The sequence below is a fragment of the Rhipicephalus microplus genome, chromosome 1, assembly GCF_043290135.1.
Source record: "Rhipicephalus microplus isolate Deutch F79 chromosome 1, USDA_Rmic, whole genome shotgun sequence".
Taxonomy (NCBI): domain Eukaryota; kingdom Metazoa; phylum Arthropoda; class Arachnida; order Ixodida; family Ixodidae; genus Rhipicephalus; species Rhipicephalus microplus.
The window spans coordinates 246,631,125-246,653,839 of NC_134700.1; the positions used below are offsets into that span (position 1 = coordinate 246,631,125).

Consider the following 22,715-nt stretch of genomic DNA (forward strand, 5'->3'; position numbering starts at 1 on the left):
CATGATTTCTCCATTCTTTTTGGGATTGTAAAGAAATTTAATGAAGAATAGTTTGGCAAAATTCTCAATGTATGCGGACGTCCGATTGCCGCTGGCTTCAGTGATTTGCGCACTTGCACTGCTGACCGCGTTCTTGCCTGCAACGGCTACTTCCAAAACTAAGTTCGAACGCACAATAATCATATTTTTCAGCTGAAATATATTGTGAATTTATTCACACTGGTCATTATTAAGTTGTTTATTTTACTAGGAAGAATGGGCGAATGGTCACATTATACGTGCTGACGCAGCCAAAAGCAGGAGACATGCTGCATGCGTGGCACTACTGCACTGCAGTGAAGCAAGTCTTGTTTTCTGCCCGCACGTTTCTTAGTTGATCAAGACAGTGTTTTTTATTTCTTTTCTTTTTCGGTGGCAGCAGTGAGGCCTGCCGTTTCTCTGCATTTGCAGCAAAATTAAGACCAAGTATTGCGGAAGAACGTAACCCTTGGAGCTGCATACTAGCCAGCAAATCAATCAATCAGCCTCAATTACTTAGAATAATTACATTTCTACACCCCACATTTTGTATTAATTCGAAAACCCACTTATTTAAGCGATTTCTCACAGCCCCAGTGACTTTGAATTAACGAGCTTTTACTGTATAGTACCACTAACGTACCCTATGCTCGAGCAATGTTATGCTATTATAAATGCACTTTGTTAACTAAAAATGTCACACTGAACATAGTAAATAAGGTATGAGATTGCAAACCACAAAACATCACTCTCCATGTGAGCTACTAAACAATTTGCAGGGACTACTTAGGTTGGATGGACAAGTTATCGGTGTTTAGCGATGGTAACAGTCACATTAAGGTAGATGTGCAATGGGCAACGACACTCGGAAGTTACTTTCACATAGTTTTGCCTATATATAATTAGATACAACTTTAAAAGTCTGCAGCCCTTCCTCCTCAAAGGTGGATAAAGACAGCACCTATGGGAACTTGCTTCAGACTGATGTCATAAGCTGGACCGCTGGTGACCCTTCATTTGAGGTCATCACCTGTCGTGCTTCAGCCATTTGGGCAGAACCTCTGCATACCTGTCAGCTTGTATCCATCTAGAGATGCTTTTATGTGAACTGTCATTGCCAGACATATCCGGCAAGGGCTCCTGGAAGCATGAGAAACTATAAAGATTTTGCTTTTTTCGGGAAATGCTCCACGGAGTGCACAAACATCTGCACGTAAACATTTTATTGTTCTATGTACAAGGACAAAGATGGCCAAAGTCTTGAATTACAGACTGCATGCAGGAATCGGAGAAAAAGGTAAAAATGAGCTTGCTCTCTGCAGTATCTCTTAAGAGAAGCCACGACACTCGCTCTTGCTGGACATACAGCACAATATGATAGTCTTATTCCCTTCCTTTCAGACCTAGTTAAATTCTTGTTCCAATGAGAATGCCTGATCATATTTACTTTTTTGCATGCCACGATTTTCTGCACAGCAAGAGTTCCGTGCCTTTGATGACCAGGAAAATGAAAGGTGAATAACGCCAGTTGCTCAGTCATCTTCTGGTAGTGGTGGGGCATCAGTTGGAAGCGGTGGTGGTAGTGGTGGTGCATCTTCTTTCTTGCGTGGGCTGCGCTCCCGTGGCGGGGAACGCGAGTCGCCATCATCCAGCCAGTTGCGGATGATGGTTGCCTTATTAATGCGTTGCGTGCTGGTGCTAGCACCACCCTCGGCTGCTGCAAGTTCCTGCTTCTCCTGGGCTCGCTGTGCCGCTGCCTCCCGCAGCTTCTTCAGCTCTTCAGCATCGGGTGCACGGCTCACAATCGGGTTGCGTCGCTTCCACGGAGGGCAGAAGGATCGGTCTTGTGGAGTCTCGGAGTCGGAGCGCCGGTCACGACTGTAGCTACTTCGCTGGTAGCTGCCACTACCCCCACCACTGTTGTAGTAGGAGCGTGGCGACGTCCGGTTGTTGTAGTAGGGTCTGAACGGGCGGCGTACTCCACGCCCACCCCTGAAGTAACGGTTGTTCTGGTAGCCACCACGGTAGTTGTTGTAGCGGCGGTTGTTGAAGTTGCCCTTGTAGTAGCCACCCCGATTGTTGTAGTAGTAGGGCCGGTAACCTCCCCGTCGCATAGGCGAATGGCGCCGGTGCGAACCGTCAGTGTCCGAGCTGTAGCTGCGGCTGCGGCGGCGACCCTCGCGCGAGTCCTCTGATGAGTATCGTCGACGCCGTGAATCGTCACGCGAGCTATCTGAGCTCCGGCCACCTCGGCTGCTACGGCGGCGGCGGCCCCGAGACGCTACGCTTGAACGATCTGATGAATATTCATCAGAGTGATCGGCGCTGCGGCGGCTGCTGCGGCGCCTCCGCACGGGCGACTTGGAGCGGCCTGATGATGAATAGCTTTCGGAGTCTGCACGCGAGCGGCGGCGCAGCTTGCGTTTACTTTTGCCCACATTTTCCTCGTTCTTAGGGCTGCTTTCGCGGCTGCTTGACCGGTCCTTTTTGCGCTTAGCCGGTTCAGAGTCCGAGTGGATAGAGCCTTCCTCGTGGCTGGACGCAGTAGTCTTGTCATCGGCACCTCGTGATGGTTGTGGAACATCGTCACGCTGCTCATCTGAGCTCACTGAACCTTCTTCATGGCTGTCACCTGCATGTGCAAGCGGCTTTTTGACGGCCTTCCACTTGAACTCTATACCCTTGCGCTCGAGTGCTGGCTCTGTACGCTTCACCACTGACTCAATGCGCGGTGCCGACTGCGCTGGCTCGGCTGATGGGGCTCTCGCTGACTCAGATGAACGGTCCTTACGCTCATAGTATGCCGTGCTTGCTGCCGCTGACTTGGGGTCAACATTGAACAAACGTGGTGGTTGCATTTCCTGGTTGGACTTCATCAGGAAGGTGACCTTAGGTGACAGTTCGCCAAGTTCATCATCACGACTGGCCTTCATTATCTCTGCCTCGTCCTCATCCTCATAAAGATGCGCTAGTTTCTTTGACATCGGTGACAAAGAGCTGCGTTGCCTGCAAGTGCAAGATGAATTTGTTAGTCTTTTATATAGAAAGATAGGATTGCGTAATCAAGTTGTCTACTTAACTAAAAAAAAGTTGCAGCTTTGCCACAAAGGCGAAGCAATTAATGAGATAGGAACAAATTGGAATGCGGAATGTCATGCAAAGAACGGCAAGCAGATCTAAACGAGATAATTTCGAATCCAATTCAAATGTTACATTATTGAATACTGTAAAGAAACATGAGCATATTGTCACGACTCTACTAACCAGCACAATATTTTTTCAAACTGAAATAAGGCATGTGTAAAAACTTGTTTTTTCATTCAAAGGGAAGCAAACATCCTGTACTTTGAATAGTAGCAGGATATGACTTTCAATAGAATGCAACCGAAAACCTTTAAGTACCGTAATTACTCAAATCTGACGCGCACCTTTTTTCCAGTTAAGCGAGTTCATAAATCGCATGCGCGTTGGAATCGAGTACGAACAAAAAAATTACGGTCAATCTATTGCCATCGGCAAATCCAAAATGGCCGCCCCCTACGTGCGTCAGCATGGCGCGTCGGCCATTTCTGCCTATGTGTTTCCCATGTGCGGCCCTTCGTACGTGTGCTGAGAAGTTCGTCATCTAGTAGTGCATTAGCATCGACGGCATGGAAGGGCCGACTCCAAAAACTTGAGTGCACCACGATGCCGCTTTTAAAAGAAAAGTCATCGCGTGTGCAGAAACTGAGGGAAATCGGGCCGCATCGCGGTCGTTCAGAGTTCCCGAAACGTGCGTGCGGGACCGGCGGAAGCAAAAGCAGAAGATTGTCGACAGCAAAGCTTCACGCAAATGCTTCAGTGAACCACAGCAGGCTCGGTTTCCGCAAATTAAAGAGCTGCTCAGCGAGTATGTGCTTGAGCAGCGAGCGGCACAGCGGCCCGTGACGGCAGAACTGCTCCAAGTGCGGGTTATGCAATTTGTCTTAAAAAAGGTCTAATGCGGAGCCAGTTTAAAGCGAGCAGGTGCTGGCTAACTAACTTTATGAAGAGGAAAAGCTTTTCCCTCCGAAGGGGAACATGCATATGCGAAAAGTTTTGCGGAGGAGTACGATGAAAAGCTTCACAGTTTTCAGAGGTTCGTCCTAAACTTGCGGCGCAACAACGACTACCTGCTTGGGCAAAGCGGGAATGCCGATCAGACGCCTCTTTACTTCGACATGCCTGGCACCACAAGAAGAAGGGGGACGCCTGGCACCGTCGAGAAGAAGGGGGACGAAGCAAGTTCGCGTGCTGACATCGGTCCACGGTAAAACTACAGTGACGGCAATGCTCTGTTACACGTCAGATGGGCACAAGCTTCGCCCGTACCTCATATTTAAATGGAAGACGCTCCTGAAAGGAGTCGTTTTTTCGAGTGGTGTGATCGTGCGGGCCAGCGAGAAAAATGGGCGCGCATTGCAATCGATGTCTTAGGCTTTTTTTTTTTTTTCGCGGTGGAAATCGGGTGCACGTTACAATCGAGGGCGCGGTAGAATCGAGTAAATACGGTATATTATGTTCTAAAATTTACTATACTTAGATCATATAAGCCAGTATAACAAGGTTTTAAACTTTGATTTGTGATTGATTTGTGGGGTTTAACGTCCCAAAACCACCATATGATTATGAGAGACGCAATAGTGGAGGGCTCCGGAAATTTCGACCACCTGGGGTTCTTTAATGTGCGCCCAAATCTGAGCACACGGGCCTACAACATATCCGCCTTCATCGAAAATGCCGCCGCCGCAGCCGGGATTCGATCCCGCGACCTGCGGGTCAGCAGCCGAGTACCTTAGCCACTAGACCACCGCGGCGAGGCAAGGTTTTAAACTTTGAAAATGATGACATGGTGCAAAGGCAATATGTTCATTTAACCTAGAAGTGGGGCTTTGCAACAGGGTGCATTTCTCTTGGGTAGGTGTATCCATGGCATAGCACTCCACTGCAGTGAAAGTACATGCAGTTTATCATGGGGTGTTCAGCTGAAAAGGTACAGAACGTAAAAACAATCTGACTTAACATGGGTGCCTAGGCTGCAATGGGTGATTAAAGATGTCATTGGAGTCTTCGCCGTGGATTGGAGCATGTGGGCAAAACGTAAGTTGAGACATACTAACTGATCTTGTCAGCAACTTACAGCAGCGTCAAAAGGCAAGCAAACAAAATACTAGAGTGCTGTGTTGCGTTGCAATATTTTTCTCATCAAAACGCAGACTATACCACTCAACTCATGGTGGTTGCTGGCACTGGAAACTACCTCAAACAAGGAGGCCCTAGAAAGCCATTTTCCAAGACTTGTCTTACTTGAGTGACCAATCTCCCAATGACACCTCAATCTTTTCACAGCAGCTCAAGATTCCTGAACTTTCGCCTGTTTTTTTGTACGCTAGACAGGCTGAACCTTTGAGCCAATACAGAGGCTCTCACTAAACCTATAGCAGTGAAGCCAACAAACGTGCTGTTGTTTCTACAGCAGTGAGTACAGCGTATCTTTATTGCAAACCTAAGCTGCCTAGGCTTTCAAAGTCAGGAACCACAGCAAAGAGCCCTTTTCGCCACCATCTGACACGAGAAGCTGCATTTACACCATGCATGCAGTTTTGGCTTCATCGCGATGCATAGGCGAGCACTATTTCGTTATCCCGAATTATAGCGATCTATGGTTGAGACTCTGCCAGGGCCCCAAGATCAAGTTGCACATGACTTGCACATCATTGGTGCAATCGCAGGTGATACCATCAAATCTGGGACAATTTATCCGGCATACTCTGGCACAGTTGGCACAAAAGTGGAATCACTGCTATCATAAAACCTACGACATTATGAAAAACATCATCCTAAATGAATATGCCCACTGCAGGGTAAAGGCCTCTTCCAAGTTTCGCTAATTAACTGTGACACATAACAGGCGTTCTACTCTATGTTGCACGCACCGCATGTAAGCTCGTATAACGTTTGAAAGGACAACCAAGAGCCTTGATAAATTTACATGTATGCATTTTGGCTCTAACTTGTTTTAGTTACTGTATTTGAGTCTAGGCCAATAGTTTTTTCAGATTACATGAAACTGCAGGGGTCAACTTAGATTCGAGGATTTTGAAAAAAGCGACAATTTTCCTTGAGTAAAGTGATGCAAAACTAGTGCCACCTAGGCGGTATTATAGTCATTAATAACCAAGCCACACGTGAGGTCGCCATTTTGATTTTTGTGGCGAGTGTTGAGGCAAGCTGTTTGTCATTTCGAGTTGCACTTCGAGTGGTCTGTATGTGGCAAAGCTCAATAGCACGCAACAGGTGGCATCATAATAGTGCCACTTATAAAAGGAAAGTTGTCCAAGCTGCGAAGTCGTCGTCCAACATTCAAACTGGGTGGGCACTTTGAAGTGGACGAAAAAAATGTGCGTCGCTGGAGCGGCTACAACGTGGGACGACATCCCAGAAACTTTGATTGTGCGCTCTTTGAAGATGTGTGGCATATTATTGCGCTTGATGGCACAAAGCCCTGGGCAATGTTTCATAACAGCGACAAAGAAGTCAGCGATGATGACTCAAAATGAGCGTGTCTGCAAGCGCAGCATCTCTATAATGCAAACAACTAGAAGCAGCGTGAGAAAAAGAAGCACACACAACAGGAATAGAGGCTGTATGTTTTAGATGCAAAGCAGCTCTTGGACTAGCCTGTGCAACGCTGTCCCTCTGCCCGCACCGCACTACCCTGGCTGCAGTTGGGGCAGTGCAAAGTAGGTCACACCTTTTTTTCGCAGCACGCGCGTGTTGATCTCCCCCTAGCCTGTCACTGCTCGATGTGTGCCATCTCTCTTGTTTCACCCTCCACCGCTCGCAACAATCGAGCGAACAGTATTTATGTGGGACGAAACTTACACAAAACCCAAACCACCTCGTGTGTCTTTGCTTTTTGGCCAAACGTTTACTTTAGTAAAGGCTAGACCCAGTTTCGCTTCAGACCGTTCTTTGAGCACTCGCATCGACACCAGTTTCAATCGTGTGAGCATCGTGAACACTGCTGCTGCTTCGCATCTTATCAGGATTTACTTCGGGGCGATGGTCCACAATTTTTTATCTCGAGTTATTTGCCTTACGAACAAACTGCTTTGTTTCATCTTTATGTTCAATAAATTCGCTCTTTTTGTAAATGCTGTCTTCGATGTTTCGTTCCGTCTACATTCGAGGGATTTTTTTTTTTTTTTCTGGGCTTTGGACTTTCAGGGGTCCGCTTACAATCGGGGTCGGCCTAGATTCACGTATGTACGGTAAGCAGAATGAATAAATCTGCGGAAAAAGAGTGAAGTTTACAAGTTCAGTTGTGATAGGCTCCACTGCTGGGCAGTTAATCAATAGCAGTGGACAGTATGTACACAAGGGTCTACATTTTTACCACATGTAAACAAGTTTTTTTGTGGGGCAGCTGAAGACCGTTTTTCAGAGGAGAGGTCCAAGAAAACGTGAACTCACGGAGCAGCTTTAGTGTTAGCTGCCTCAATAGGGGGTGAAGAAAGCACCATCGCAGGCTCATCCTTCCAGTAGCTTTCTGAAGCTGCACCAACAGGAACTACTGCGCCAACGGCGGCTGGAGCAGCTTCTTCAGGAGGTGGGCTGGTGTTGGCATGTTGGCCATCACGTGACTTGCGCTTTTTCTTGGAGCCACGGTGCCGCTCAGCTTTGCTTTCCTGAAACGACACCGTATCCAAGTCAAGAATATTGACATACGGTAATTGTAACTACTACATATATATACACATCTACTTCAAAATCAAGACCGACATATATTAAGACACTTCAGTGGGTAGGGTGTTTAGACTGCCATAAAATGTCCAGCAAGCATTCCCCCTCTCTTTTTAAGATCTGAAATAAGCGCCATTGACCAGTTTGGGTTTGGGACCGAACAAGTGCCCTCCTCCCTAATCTGATTGGATTATTCTTCACTGTAGAAGAGGGGCTTGCTCGGAATTTCACGGTATGCCATAGATGAAAAGGTGACCTTCACCGGCACAGGCGACCTTCACGACAGAACCTCAATGCAGCGTTGCAAGATTATCACAAGCAAGACTAGTGCACAAGTTGGCGCACAAGGAAGTGCACAAACCTTGCGGTCCTTGTGAGATCTTCTTGAGCGGTGGTGCCTGCGACTGTGGCGTTTGTAACCACTAGATGATGAAGAACGTGATGATGCACCCGACGAGGAAGAGGACGACCACGATGATAATGATGAGCTATGATGACGGCGTCTCTTCTTGTGCCTGCATCAGAAAATCAACCTGGGTCTATCTAGTGCATGGATTTTCAAATCGGGTTTGACGGAACTCTGGGGTTCTGTGAGGGAGCTTTAAGATTCTGCTTGCGACAAGAAATAATGTGACCCACACACATAGACGAAAAATTTGCTTTCAACTTGGCATTTAACAGAGCCATCACACGCCACATCCATACACTACAAATTTCAGCAGCAGCCCTAGAAACTTGTACAGTCAAATCCCATCAGAAACAGTCCTACAACAAATTATTTCTTAATTCCCATTGGCGGCCCATAGAAAACAATGTGAAACATGCCAAGCCACAAGGAATGATTTGTGCCATTTTTTGAATGTGGGAGTTTAGAACCATGAATCCCTAAACACTACCAAAAGCGATGATCCAGCACAGATGTGTGAAAATTCGTTGGCTTTGCGGACAATCTTAGTTTGTTGGAATGAGGCTTTATGAGCATCTCTATCAGCTTTCTCCTAGGACCATTGTTTACTCCATTATATCTGTTATTTTGCCTCGTCATAGCTAGAGACCAGATTATAGGCAAATGCCAATTTTGTTCCTTGCGTTCCTATCGTGCCATTTTGATATTTGAGCATGAATAGGAATTAAGAAGGGCTTTCATGGTGTTTTTAGAGTGCCCATACATGCCTATTTAGAGTGTTCGTATATTAAAGGACTTTCCAGGACCTGTTGTAAGTAAGAAGGGCTTTCATGGTGTTTTTATAGTGCCCATAAATGCCTATTTAGAGTGTTCGTATATTTGATATGTGGGGTTTAACGTCCCAAAACCACCATATGATTATGAGAGACGCCGTAGTGGAGGGCTCCGGAAATTTTGACCACCTGGGGTTCTTTAACGTGCGCGCCCAAATCTGAGCACACGGGCCTACAACATTTCCGCCTCCATCGGAAATGCAGCCACCGCAGCCGGGATTCGATCTCGCGACCTGCGGGTCAGCAGCCGAGTGCCTTAGCCACTAGACCACCGCGGCGAGTGTTCGTATATTAAAGGACTTTCCAGGACCTGTCGTAAGTTTTTCAAGGACTCAAAGCGGCATGCCAAAGTGGAATTCTTCAATCTAAAATTTTCAAAGATGACCAATTTCATTGCACTTACATTACATGGATATCGCATTTATAAAAAAAAAAGCATAATCTAAATAACTCCTAGCACCCTCTCCATAGGGAGAGGGCACGATGTCATGCCTGAAAGTTACGCGCTGATGGGCTTCCACACGCATGCGTAGTCAGGTCTTAAAGAAATCATGCCACAATATTGGTTGCTTGCGTGTCCTTTGCTGCAAGCTTTAATTATAGCTCCAATTAATACGATACACACACCAAGATTCATTTATTCTCGCTATATGATTTGTTGCCTTTTTGATATGGTCAATTTTAAGTTCCTGTTTGTGGGGACCGCGTTGTGCAGGTACATAGCAGTGTAGCTGACTTAGTCACGTGATCAAAAAGTTTTGCACGGGTCATGCTGAGTATTGTCAGCTCTTGCACACATGTGCCACACAAGCACCTGCAAATCAAACTCGCCGCTACTTGCAGCAGCCGCAATGCTTTGCCGGAAAAGTCCGTAAGTCACTCAGCTGACTACAAATCTGGTGTGACGTCGCTAGAACTTTTGTTGCCTTCCTGTAGAGTTACGTCAGTGTTGGACGTGCTCGCGATGGGCCTCGATTAGGAGAATGAGCATTTAGGTACAAGTTGAGAAGCGACTTAAAATACTTTCTTAAACCCAAAAGGTGCTTGCTATAGCCTTGAAATTTGATGGCACCACCCCATCAAGAGTGCCGGGTACCGGCTTGTGCACAGTTGACACTCTCGGCATGTTGCTCAACAACCAAGAAGTAAGAACTGTGACAGTGGTTAATTTACACTCAACCTTTGGATACATGTGTGTTCTTTTCTAGCACCCTTCTTGATTTGTTTACGCAGCACACTTTCAGTGTCGAGCTAAGACAGTCGTTCATCAGCACTCGTCCTGTGCAATTTTTTTTTTTTTTCGTGCGTGCTTCGTGCTTGAGCGGCGCGTTGCATGTATGGCGTTGCTTGGCCTTCTTCGGGTGACATTCTAATTTTTTGCTATCACATTCACTGCTTCACCCTCGTCACAAACTAACGTTTTTCACATGCACTTTTGCAAAATGGGATCATGTGGACCCACGCCGCACTGCTGCTTCAGAAATGAAGAGTTTGACAGGTTCACACACCGATGTACCACATTTAGGAGGTCGCAATGTCAATATGATAGTGCACTGCTCAGGTAATTCAAAGATTTTTAAGGATGGCAAAAAGTTACAGGACTTTCAAGGGCCTTGAAAGCACATTTCTCAAATTCAAGGGTTTTCAAGGATTTCAAGGACCTGTACGAACCCTGCTATATGAGTGCTATTCAAGCCCAAATTTTGTTTTCGAGCATGATGTGAAACCGTTATTTATGTGAAAAAAAGGCAACATTGATATTTCAAAACACTATAAGGTTAAACGAAGACAAAGCTGACATGCTACGAGCGATTGGAGGAGGAGCATGAAGAGTGCAAATGACGCTAGTATTTCTGCAGCCCTAAGTGGAAGCACGTGTCAGCGTCTGCAGGGGAAGAAAAAAAAAAAATTGAAGATGGGGCAAAAAAAAATAAATAAAAGTGGCGTCTATGGCCGTGTACGCGGCGACCGCCTTCTACAGACAGCTGTCCTGTGCCCTGAAGGAACTGAAGAACCGCCCTTATGACCTGGGTGCTGCGGTGGGAAAGGAAGTGCTGGTTTTTCTGGGCAGCCGTGGGTAGCTGGAGAAGGAATGAAAAACCATAGAGGGCCTCTCATGGAGTGCTCTTGTTGAATCAGTGGTGGCAATTGATTCAGTTCCTTCAGGCCATTAGTCAAAAATGACAGCTGTAACAATATGAAAAATGAACTAGGATGAGAATCACTATCATCAGAGACGACGCAGCAAACACAAGCTAAGCGTTGTCAGGGTTGGCGAAGGCACGCTGCAGGAACAACGAGAAGATGAACGCAAGCAAAATAGGGTAGTAGTAGCAGTGGTAGTATGTGTTTTTACGTAAAAAAAAAACACGATATGAATATGAGGGATGCGGTAATGGAGTTCTCTGCAAAATTTGGCCATCCGGTGTTCTTTAACGTGCACTGACATCGTGCAGTACACGGGCATTTAATTTTTCGCCTCCATCTAGGCGCGACCTGCGTGGCCACAATCGAACCCGCGGCATTCGGGTCAGCAGCGGAGCACCTTAAAGTGACTGGTCCACCGAGGCGGACGCGAAACGAGGGACGATTAGTGAATAGAATATTGAGGCTATTCAAAAAAAATAAAAATAACAAGCTAAGGTTGCGTTTGCGTGTTTTATTATTTTTCTCAGCTTTCATTCATTATACTGATTTTGAAAGGGCAGTGCAAAGACAAAGGAAAAAGAGACAAAGACCGCTGTTTTTCTTTTCCCTTTGTCTTTGCGCTTACTTTTCAAAATGATATGAAGCAGCTAACCCAAACCAACGTACCGTATTTACTCGCATAATCCTTGCACTTTTTTTGCCAGAAAACCGATGCAAAGTTGGGGGGTGCGAGAATCCCGTGAGGAAAACTTTCCACGAAAACGCAAAGAGCGAAAAAGAAAACGAAGTGGCCTAGCGAAGTTTCTGGCGTGAGTGGAGGTCTCACGCCAGGAACTTACAGCAAGCTTTAAGAAGTACTAATTAGAGCTTACCTCAACAATAAAAGCAGAGGTTCAACACAAGGCAAGATTTATTTGAGACACAAAAAGTGGAAGCAAATAGTCGAGAATTAGAATACCATACGCCAAGCTTGTGGGCGTTGCGGGCGTAGCAGTAGTGGTCGGCGATCAACAGGAGCCCTCAAAAGATAAGCATAGGACGTCAGTATTGGGTTGATGGCTATTTAACAGAATAGTCTGCAGTTTCCCTCTGAAGAAATAAAGTTTACCATCAATCCCAGTTTTAGGCACACGGCAGGCCCAACCTGTCTTGGTGGCTTTCAGCTGCCGTCACCAGTAGCGAACACAAAATTCGTAGGCTCCGAAGGGCCTACTGGCGGCCCTAATGCCGTTGTTTAGAGCATGATCTATCACTTGCAACTTATACGATACTGCACACTACCATTTATCGCCCCTACACCTACTTTCTACCATTTATCGCCCCGTAACGTGCCAAAATTACCGACAACACACAAACCACGCCGCAACGCGCACTGGCCACTTTGGCTTGAATTGAATTGAATCTCCGTGCAATAGTACGCTTGATGCTTAAGAGATGGCGCCAGATAGCACGCGCTATCATCATCAGTGGCTGGAACGAGCAGACGACATTATTGCATGGTTTTGGGGGTGCGATAATTACTCGAGAAAAAGAAAATTTTATTTTTCTTGGGAAATGTGGGGGGTGCGATAATTATGCGAGTGCGAGGATTGTGCGAGTAAATACGGTACTCCTCATTCATGCTACACAACAGAACACACAAATTGTGAACACACAAATTACGCTCCTCTGCACTGCATTTTTTAACAAGAAATGGCGGCATCTTGTCTGCCTCAAGGGAACACGTGGTCCGAGTTGAACCTGTTGGGGCTCGTTTATTATGAGTGCTTATATTGCTACATGCATGTTGACATTTTGTGGGACGATGCGCGTGTGTGCCGGATGAAGAGGACGAAGAGTGGTTGCCACTCGATGTCTGGTCTACCGGTCACGCTGCCGCTGCTGCTGCTGCTGCTGCTGCTGGTTTGAAATATATTTCATCCACAGCCCCGTCGATGCGGTGTCTCTCTTCCGTAAAATATGAAGAAAGGCGACTCAACATTTTCTTTTAACATCACTGCCTAAGCAAACTGCACTTCAACAGCCTACCGTATAAACTGGAATATAAGTCTAGATATTTTCAATAAAATATTAACCTAAGTCACCCCTCGTCTCATATAGCGGTGTCTAGCAGAAAGTGCGCCGCTGTCTGGCGTAACTTGCATGTGCTTGAGAAGCCGGACGTAGCCATAACCGCATCCAAATCCAATCGCAGGCTGTTTTTTTTTTTTTCTCTCTGTCTGTTTTTTTTTTGTGTTCGTGATTTGCTTCCGATCTGTTCAGTTTTCGCTCCGCTTGCGATTGCGCTGCATTTTTAGTGGTTTTTTTTTTCGTTCATTCAATATGAATAGCGGTACGAGGAGGCAGTACTCAGCTGCGTTTAAATTAAATGTTGGTGAGTTCCCAGAAGCGAACGGGAATAAGGCGCTGCTCAGCCCCGCTTTGGTGTATCGAAAAATAAGCGTGCGCTATCGGAGGGTGCAGAAAGGGACGCTGCAGGTGTGCTATCCTCAAAAAATGTCGTTTCGTGGATAAAGTGCCGTTCATCCGCAGCTGGAGGATAAGCTAGCGCACTTTGTGCGGGAGGTTCGTGCGCGCTCGCTGCCAGTGACTGTGGATACCATTCGCAAGAAAGCCGTGGAACTCGCTCGAGAAGCTGGGTTCACGAGAGAAGAGTTTCGGGCACCTAACTCTTGGGTGCGTCAATTTATGCGACGCAAAGGATTTTCTCTCCGGCGGCGCACATCCATCTGTCAGAAGTTGTCCAAGGAGTTGGAGGACAAGCTTATAAACTTTCAGCGCTTCATGAACCGGCTTCGAGAGCAAAACGACTACATAATGGAGCAGAATGGCAACGCCAATGAGAGGCCCGTGTGGTTTGACATGCCTTCATCGCCCACGATCTCGCAGCGCAGCGCCAAGGATGTGAAGCTGTTGTCCACTGGCAATGAGCACTCGACTTCACCGTCATGCTGGCATGCACGGCAGATGGTGAAAAACTTCCGCCCTTCATCATTTTCAAATGCAAGACAATGCCGAAAAAAGTGTTCCCGCCCGGTGTTGTCGTTCGCGTCAACAAAAAAGGGATACATGGACGAAGCCATGATGCTCGAATGGATAAGAGTAGTGTGGAACGGTTGGCCGGGTGCACTGCTGCATCTACGCAGAATGCTAGTGTTAGATGCGTTTCATGGTCACTTTAACCGACGCTTTGAAAAGTGCACTTGGCGACAGGAAAACGGATCTCGCCGTGATACCAGGTGATATGACGTCCACCCTCCAGCCGCTCTACATTGTGCTGCACAAGCCGTTCAAAGACCGAGTGCGGCTGGAGTACCAAGACCGGCGACAACCCAGACACCGACGTTCCGCCTACAGAGGCCTCCGCTTGTGACAGTTTATGGCTGGGTGCTTTCCGCCTGGCGTTCCTTGCCAGATTTCATGGTGAAAAAGGCTTTCAAAAAATGTTGCTCTAGAAACTCGCTAGATGGCACGGAGGGCGACGCACTGTGGGAGGTGGCCAGCGACAAACTCTCGTCCTCAAAAGACAGTGGCGCTTTGTCGGACGAATAGGATCCAGTTGCGATGGTGGTTGAGGGGAGCTGTGACGATCGGGGTGTGGTGTGCCCGATTCTCGAATAAATGTGGTTCGGCAGCTTTGGACTGTTTTCCTTTTTCTTTTTCGGTAACCTGAACTTGGGGGGTCGACCTATATTCCCACTCGACCTATAGTCCGGTTTATACGGTATTTGCCTAAATGAAAAGCTGCCATTAGTTTTTTAAAATGCATAGCAGGAGAGCCGACTTTACAATTTTAAAAAGGGTCTACAGTTGCCGACTGATATTCCGAACCAGGGGGAGACCGCAAAATAATTTAAAAAGTGGTTAAGCCATAAAAATGAAATTTATTTGGAATAGAAAAGCCTAAAAAAATTCCCTGTAATGCTATGCTTCATGCTGTTCTTGGAGACGAGCAAACTTGGTTCTATTTGGACTATAATAACACAGTTTGCAAGTGCGTTTGGAATCGCTGCCGCCGATCGCTGCGGGTGGCAAAGCTGATGGCTCCGTGAACCAAGAGAGCAAAACTTGATGCCGGTCACAAAAAGATGCATGCAACGTATCTCCTATTTTGTGGGATTCAACAAAAAAGCCTGGGCTTCTTTTACCTGCACCGACACTGCACAGTACGAGAGCCTCCAGCATTTTGCGACTATCAAAACACTACTGCCGTGGCCATGATCGAACCCGCGTGTTTCAGGTCAGTAGCCAAGCACCATGACCACTATGTGCTACAGAGCAATTGCGAACAGCAGTGACCATGTGATGTGCACATCGGCTCAAAAACACTTGGCACACCACTAATAAGACCACATGAGCAATGACTACCAGAAAAACAAACGCCCAGGAAATAAAACCCCACTGGCGCATTAATGATGATGGTACGGCTGACTCAAAAAGAAAATTTTTGCGGCTTCGCTAGCCAATCTTGCAGGCCACACAACTAGCCACTGCAAACCAAACTCGACGAAGCCCCTCCCCCCCAACCCCAAAAACAACATGGCGGCTTTCAATGTAGAGCAGCGTAGCTTAAGGGGAGACGCGGGTCGAAAAGTCGCGTTTTTTTTCCAAATTTCACCTTTTCTGTTTTTTGTTGCTTTATCATCTTTATACATTATATTTTGACATCTGAAAATATCACAGCGAAATAAGCATCAGAAGTCAGTGAAAAACGCGTCTGAGTGAGCGGCAGTGACGCGCGGCATCACGAAATTTACACAAAACGGGCTGCTGTTCGCGTGCTCGCGGGGCCGCGAAGAGAGCTGTCCGCCATATTGCGGCCGCTGGCTCGTGTAGAGTTGTCCTTACTCTCCACGATCCCGGTTCTTGAAGTCTCGTACGTTCACGAAAAATCTAAAAAAAAAAGCAACAAAAACAGTCTTTTCCCGCCGTTTCAAACCGCGCGCCACTAACGCAGGGCCGCCATTGGCTGACAGCACCCGTGTTTTCTTGCCGTAGTTCGCTTCACTGTTTTCCGGAGTTATTTTTCGCTGTTTTCGTGCGATGGCAAGCCCGAAAAAGGCCGTTGCCGACCATCGGAAATACAGAAGTAAGAACAAGTTCAGAGGGAAGCGGCGGAGGACGTACAAGAAAGCCACCGCCAACGAAAATGTCCGCGACGGGCCAGCGGCCGGTAGGCCTAACATCGACCACGGCAACGTCGACCATGGCAACTGCGACGACGAGATCAACGCTGCAGTGAATTTTGTGAGTGCATCGCAGAAAAAGATCGCGGTATTCGAAAACGACGTCAGGCCGAATGCCGATCGTGCCGAAAGCGTAGTGCTGTGCGAGTTGGGTGCATTGACGGCCGTCGTCGCAGGCGCGGCATGCCCCGTTTGTCACGAGAGTAAACTCGCAGTTCGGGCACCGAATAAAAAGCGGAAAGGCCTTTCGGCGTTTCTGGAGCTACACTGCGAGAATGCGGAGTGCTCGGAGAGCATCCTTTCGTCCGCGTACTCGTCGAAGCGGGTCGCGTCAGATGGCGGCCGCGGTGCAAGCAGAAGCTACGACAGCGAGAGTTCGCGTGACGCCTTTGCCGTGAACCTGAAAGTGGTGCTTGCAGCGCGTGCCGTCGGTATCGGGCATGAGCAACTTTCACGATTTTGTGCAGTAGTTGGATTGCCAAACCCTATGCACCATAAGACCTTCCATGCTATCGGCAAAAAGATTCACAGTGCGGCAGTGAAGGCTGTCTGTGAAAACATGCAAAGGGCACGCAGCGTCACCAAAGAGGTGGCTGGTAACAGTGACGTGCCAGTCATGTTTGACGGCACATGGCAAAAAAGAGGCCACAAAAGCCACAATGGTGTGGGAACTGTAGTGTCCTTGGACACTGGTTTGTGCCTGGACTATGAAGTGCTTTCCAACTTCTGCCTGGCGTGCAGTTTGCATAACGACATGGGAGGCGATGAAGAAACATGGCAGGCGTTTCATCATCCCGTTTGTGAGAAGAATTGCGACTGTTCTTCGCATGCCATGGAGGCCGAAGCTGCAGTGCGCATTTGGCAGAGGACTGTGGACTATGAGACACCCCTGCGGTTCACCATCTTCCTAAGCGATGGAGACAGCAAGGCCTACAACGGGGTCTGTGATGCCAACGTGTACCCTGACACTCCAATTGAAAAAGAGGAGTGCACCAACCACGTGGCGAAACGTCTGGGCACCGGCCTGCGGAAGCTGCCAACGCCACTTCCACGAGGGGAGAAGCTGAAGGAGACCACCATCCAGAAGCTTCAAACTTACTTTCAGGTGGCCATTGTGAACAATCGGGGAAATGTCCACAAGATGTACACTGCCATATGGGCCTCATGTTTGCACTCGTGCTCAACAGACGGTGCTGGAAGTCACAAGTTCTGTCCTGCAGGCCCAGACTCGTGGTGCAAGCACCGACGTGCTGAGGCGCAGGGCCAGCCTGCACCGTGCCACACCCCCCTCCTGACCAAGGCCCAGGGTTTGGCAGTCCTCCCAATCTACAAGCGTCTCACAGATGCGAAGCTGCTTGCCCGGTGCCTCCACGGCAAGACACAGAACGCGGCCGAGTCCCTGAACAGCAAAATATGGCTGCTGTGTCCAAAGACCCGGTTTGCTTCCCGGACTGCTGTGGAAACAGCCACAGCCATTGCAGTCCTGTGGTTCAACCGGGGCCACGCGAGCTTTGAAAAGGTGCTGGAAGAGCTTGGGGTGCTTCCTTCGGAGGCCCTGGTTACCCTCAGCGACCGCCGAGACAGCATGCGCATGCACAAGATGAATGTGCGTCAGACCGCTGAGGCGAGGGCACACCGTCGCAGTGCAGCCAAGAGGGCCCGGGTGGAAGAGTCCTGCCGCACCAGCCGGGAAGGGAAAACCTACGGTGCTGGAGAGTTTTAGACAACTGATATTCCCTCTGGACATGTGTGTATGTGTTCAGCACAAGTTTCGTGCTACTGCGTTTTTCATTTTTGTAAATACAGACTTTCAAACTTTCAAACGCGTTTTTCTCATTTCGCAATTTTGGCCAATTTGCATTTTTTGCGGGAAGTGTTTCGGGCACTTAGAATGGTCATACGACGACGAAATTTGGCACACACATTGAGGAGAGTGCGTAGGGTGCCGATATCTACTTGAATCAGCACAACCTATCAGCTGTAAATATCTATTAATAAATTTAATGGTGGTCGAGTGGAAAAAAAAGGGTACTTTGCTACACAGATGTTTTTTTCATAGTTTCAAAGTTGGAGCACAATTTCTAGCTAGATATCGGCACTCTATGGCTAATAGGGAGCAAAAGGAGCCATTGAACAACTCTCTGCATGAACATTTAGTATGCGCGAAAGTTCCCGGAAAACTTATCAAGTTTCACCATTACTTGAAACACAACTCCCAAACTATTGCACTTATGTAAAAACTGATTACAGATTTGGAATCAGGAGGAAAAACTGCATCAGTGGTCCAATTTCTGAAGCTCTAAGTTGAATAACAAAAAAAAAGTGCTTTCGAGGAGCGTCTCCCCTTAAGGGGGGACCCGGCTTTTCAAGCCAAAAATCTGCCCAAAAATCGAATTTTCATTCTCTTAATTTTCGTGTTCCTGACGCGTTTCCGCACCTTTCTACAAAATTTGATTCCCAAATTCTGCATATTTTTCCTGTTATCAAGATCTAAAGATGCGGTTTTACGAGCGTTTCTCTCTAAAATGTGCAAAAATACCCTGCATTTTGATCGCGCGCCGCTTGGCAACGGTACGCTCCATCGGCGCCATTTTGGTGTTGTTCAATAGCTTGCGTTTCAGACTTTTTTTTTTTATCCTTTGGCAACCCTGTGCGTCCCTGAGAAACGAGAAAAACGCACCCGCAAAAAAGAGCTTTCACGCGTTGCCATTGGTCAAATGAGGCACGTGATCAGGATTCTGTCCTCTGATTGGCCTAAGTGCCGCCATCGTGCGCCGCCATTTTGACTAGGACAGCGTGTGCCTACCGCCTTTGTGCTCGATTCGCCGCTCTGTGGATTGCTCGCTTGATCGGCGCACGAAGTTTATCATGCCTGGCGGTGCGAAAAAGTTCCATACGTGCCACCACTTTGGGCGTAAACGACGAAGGGGAAAAGTGCGTGCAAAGGACCCGGCATCGTCGCAGACAGCCGTTCACGGAGCATCGCCTGGCCATGCCACGGACGCCGGCGGTTCATCGGCGCCAGCCTTGCAATGCGATAATGCTTTCGCAACCCACGCTGGTGATGCGAGATTAGATTCTGCGCCCGTGACCGAGGAGGAAGTGCGGGGGGCGCATGCACGGGAGCAAAAAGTGCTTCGACAGCTTGGATCAACACCAGCGACCGCGCGGAAGATCGAAAACTTCAGCCGACGAAGCGGCGCAGAGACTGTGGCGACGGAACCTGCAGCTCCGTACACCATCGTCGAACTTGACGCTGTCAATGATCTTATTCTTCAAACTATGCGTTGTCACATCTGCCGAGGAAAAGTCAAGCTAACCCGTGGAGATCGTGAGTACGGTTTGGCAGTGAAGCTACACGCGGTGTGCGACAACTGTGGCGATATTGGGGATGCTTGGAGCTCGCGTCGAGTGGAACACTCGGTAAGATCAAGACCATTTGCGATAAATATGCTCACGGGACGCGCGATGCTTTCGACTGGTAACGGCCAAACTGCGATGAACGACATATTTTCCGCAATGGGGCTGAGCAGTCGCGCAATGCATAAAAAGACTTTTCAGCGGCATCTGAAAAATAAGCTGGAGCCCGCTGCTACGCGAGCAGCTGAAGATGCTATGCAGCAGTGCGCGCGTGAAGTGTCGTCGCTCTACGAGGACTTGTGCTTTGGTCACCGTGGTAATATTGCAGTGTGTTTTGATGGGAGCTGGATGACCCGGGGTCACTCTTCGCACATTGGCGTCGGAGCAGTTATTGAACTCTTCACTGGTTATGTTCTCGATTACGTCGTACTTTCAAATTTTTGTTTGGGCTGTGATGTGGGACTGAAACCCGGTAGCGAGGGTTATGAGCAATGGAAAGATGCTCATCGCTGCCAGAAGAACACCAGTTGTAAATCTGGGCAAATGGAAGTAGAAGCAGGCCTCATTCTTTTTGAAAGGTCCCTTGAGCGGCGCAATCTCCGCTATACGACAGTCTTGTGTGACGGCGATAGCAGAACGTACAATGCTATAAGGGATGCCAAAGTTTATGGTTTTATTGACGTAGAGAAAGAAGACTGCACAAATCATGTGCAAAAGCGAATGGGGACGGCTCTGAGGAACTTAGTTCAAAAGCAGAAAACCGAAGGCCGCAGTCTGGGAGGAAAGGGGCGACTCACTGCCGACCTCATCACCAGACTGAGCACCTACTATGGTCGTGCGCTCAAGTCACATCAAGGGGATGTGGATGAAATGCAGCGAGCTGTGATGGCCACGTACCATCACATCACATCCACTGACGAAAGCTCGAATCACAGTTTGTGCCCCACAGGCGAGCAGTCTTGGTGCCGGCACAATGCCGCAAAGGCAAAAGGTATGCACGAGCCAAAACACAAGTACAACTTGCCCAAAGAAGTTGCAGAGGCATTATTGCCTGTTTACGAACGTCTGTCTGACAGGAGTCTGCTGCAAAGATGTCTAAGAGGGAAAACTCAAAACTCGAATGAAAGCTTGCATTCAGTTATTTGGAGTCTGATCTCCAAAGAGCAGCACTCTTCCCTTTTTGCTGTGCAAGCAGCAGTTGCTGAAGCTGTGTTGCGTTTCAATGCAGGAAACAAACACTCTGCAGCATCAATTCTGCAAGAACTTGGAATGAATGCAACCAACACTGGCAAGATGCGAACAGCAGAGAAAGACAAACGTCGGAGTGCCATGTCCACGAAGAGGCATGCAGCATCAGAAGGACTGAAAAAAAAATGTCGCAAAAAAGCATAAAGACTCCATGCATCCTGATTATGCACCTGGGTCATTTTGAATGACTTCAGTGACATTTACACTATTTTTCTGCTAATAAACAACTTTTAAAACGTTTTTCCTCGTTTTCTCAAAATGGCTATTTTGGTGGTTTTGCTATTTAGGAGAAGCGATATTTCAGCTTCTGGTCATGATATTACTCTAATTCTTGTGTTGACAGCTTGGTAAACTAATGTAGATTGAAATAAGACTGAATTGAATATTGTAAGTAATAGACATAATTTTAAAAATCACATTTAACGATTTCATGTCAAGCTGGGATTTCACTTCCAAAAATTTGACATGCCATAACTTTTGTTCAAATGGGCTTAGAACATTCATGTTTGTTTTATTGCATACAGCCATCATTCTAGATTATAGTGGTATGTTGATTTGTTTTGTAACTATCACAGTAAAAAAAAAAAGACTTCCTCCTTCCAAGGAACCTGAAAAATGTGATATCTCGAAAACTATATAATGCACCAAAAAAAGAATTGCATATTTGAAATCTGCATATCAAAATACATAAGGTGCATAAGTTTCATAAAAATCGGCTTGAAATTAAGCAACATTTATCTCCGAAGCAGGGTCTCCCCTTAAAACAAACAACTTGGTCCAGAAAATCTAACATTAGAACATAAATTCATCCGAAAAATCGATCATGAAAATGCATTAGTGCAATAGGAACCTTGACGGTGCATTTGTGAAGTCTGAAATATCCAACAAGTCCGAATTTTCAGGGTCAGAAATTTGCTGGTGACTGTATTAGCCATCCCAGTACAGAAACTATTGCCTCTTTGAATTCAGCGACTCAATCAGAAAGCTTGCTTTTGCGATTCCTGCCCATGCCGCCAAAAAGGCGTAATGTGCAGTTGGGATTACCCCTATTCCGTATCAGCGCAGGGATTGAAGAAGTGCTCACTTTTTCTCCACTTCATCCTTAAGCAGAAGCCGCAGCTTCTCCCTGGTGTCTTTGGGTTTGCCCATCTCTCCTTGGAGTTCAGCAAGCACCGAAGTTTGGCTTGATAGAGATCGGTTCTCTTGGGACACCAAAGGCTCCTGCGAAGTCGGACCAATGTAATGGCTACACTACGAAACCCACTCCAGCTTTTACCACAGCACTCATCTCCACAATCATCAGTTGACTGTACCAGTGACCAGCAAGCAACAATAGCTTAAGGCACTCCTGACATTATGGATAATATCATGAGAATGCGAGGTACTTACAGCCTCCTTCTTGCGTTCCTTCATCTCCATGGCAATAAGGGCTTCCCGGGCATCTGCGTTGCTCAGGTTCACTTTCACAGCTTTCTTGTACGTCTTGACCGCCCCTTCCAAGTCACCCCTCTCCTCGTAGCTGCACACACCGTGAAATCCTCTTCAATAAGCAGGCAGCATTGATTCTTCGCACTCACAACAAATAGAGATTCACCAAGTGGTGCAATCAAGCCACACTCAATGCTCATTCTACGCCTGCCAACTGTATGACTTGCATAACTTCCCAAAACTACCAAAGTAGCGACCTTAATACTTTTTCTACTTGACTGCGGGGTCACACGCCTTCTCAAGGTGTGCATAATTCTTTGTATA

General features: G+C 47.3%; 1 protein-coding gene across 8 annotated transcripts in view; it reads right to left on the bottom strand.

The window, feature by feature from the left end:
* Nucleotides 1-1,226: 1,226 nt before the first annotated feature.
* The window catches only part of LOC119164176 (uncharacterized), a 71,632-nt gene continuing 50,143 nt past the window's right edge, over nucleotides 1,227-22,715 (bottom strand). For all 8 annotated transcript variants that reach the window (XM_075892322.1, XM_075892325.1, XM_075892329.1 and 5 more), the window contains 5 exons: nucleotides 22,353-22,482; nucleotides 22,048-22,184; nucleotides 8,144-8,297; nucleotides 7,513-7,727; nucleotides 1,227-3,024 (listed from right to left, as the gene is read on the bottom strand). In XM_075892322.1, the coding sequence (XP_075748437.1) occupies nucleotides 1,551-3,024; nucleotides 7,513-7,727; nucleotides 8,144-8,297; nucleotides 22,048-22,184; nucleotides 22,353-22,482 (2,110 nt within the window). In that variant the 3' untranslated portion in view covers nucleotides 1,227-1,550. The remainder of the gene's footprint in view (nucleotides 3,025-7,512; nucleotides 7,728-8,143; nucleotides 8,298-22,047; nucleotides 22,185-22,352; nucleotides 22,483-22,715) is intronic.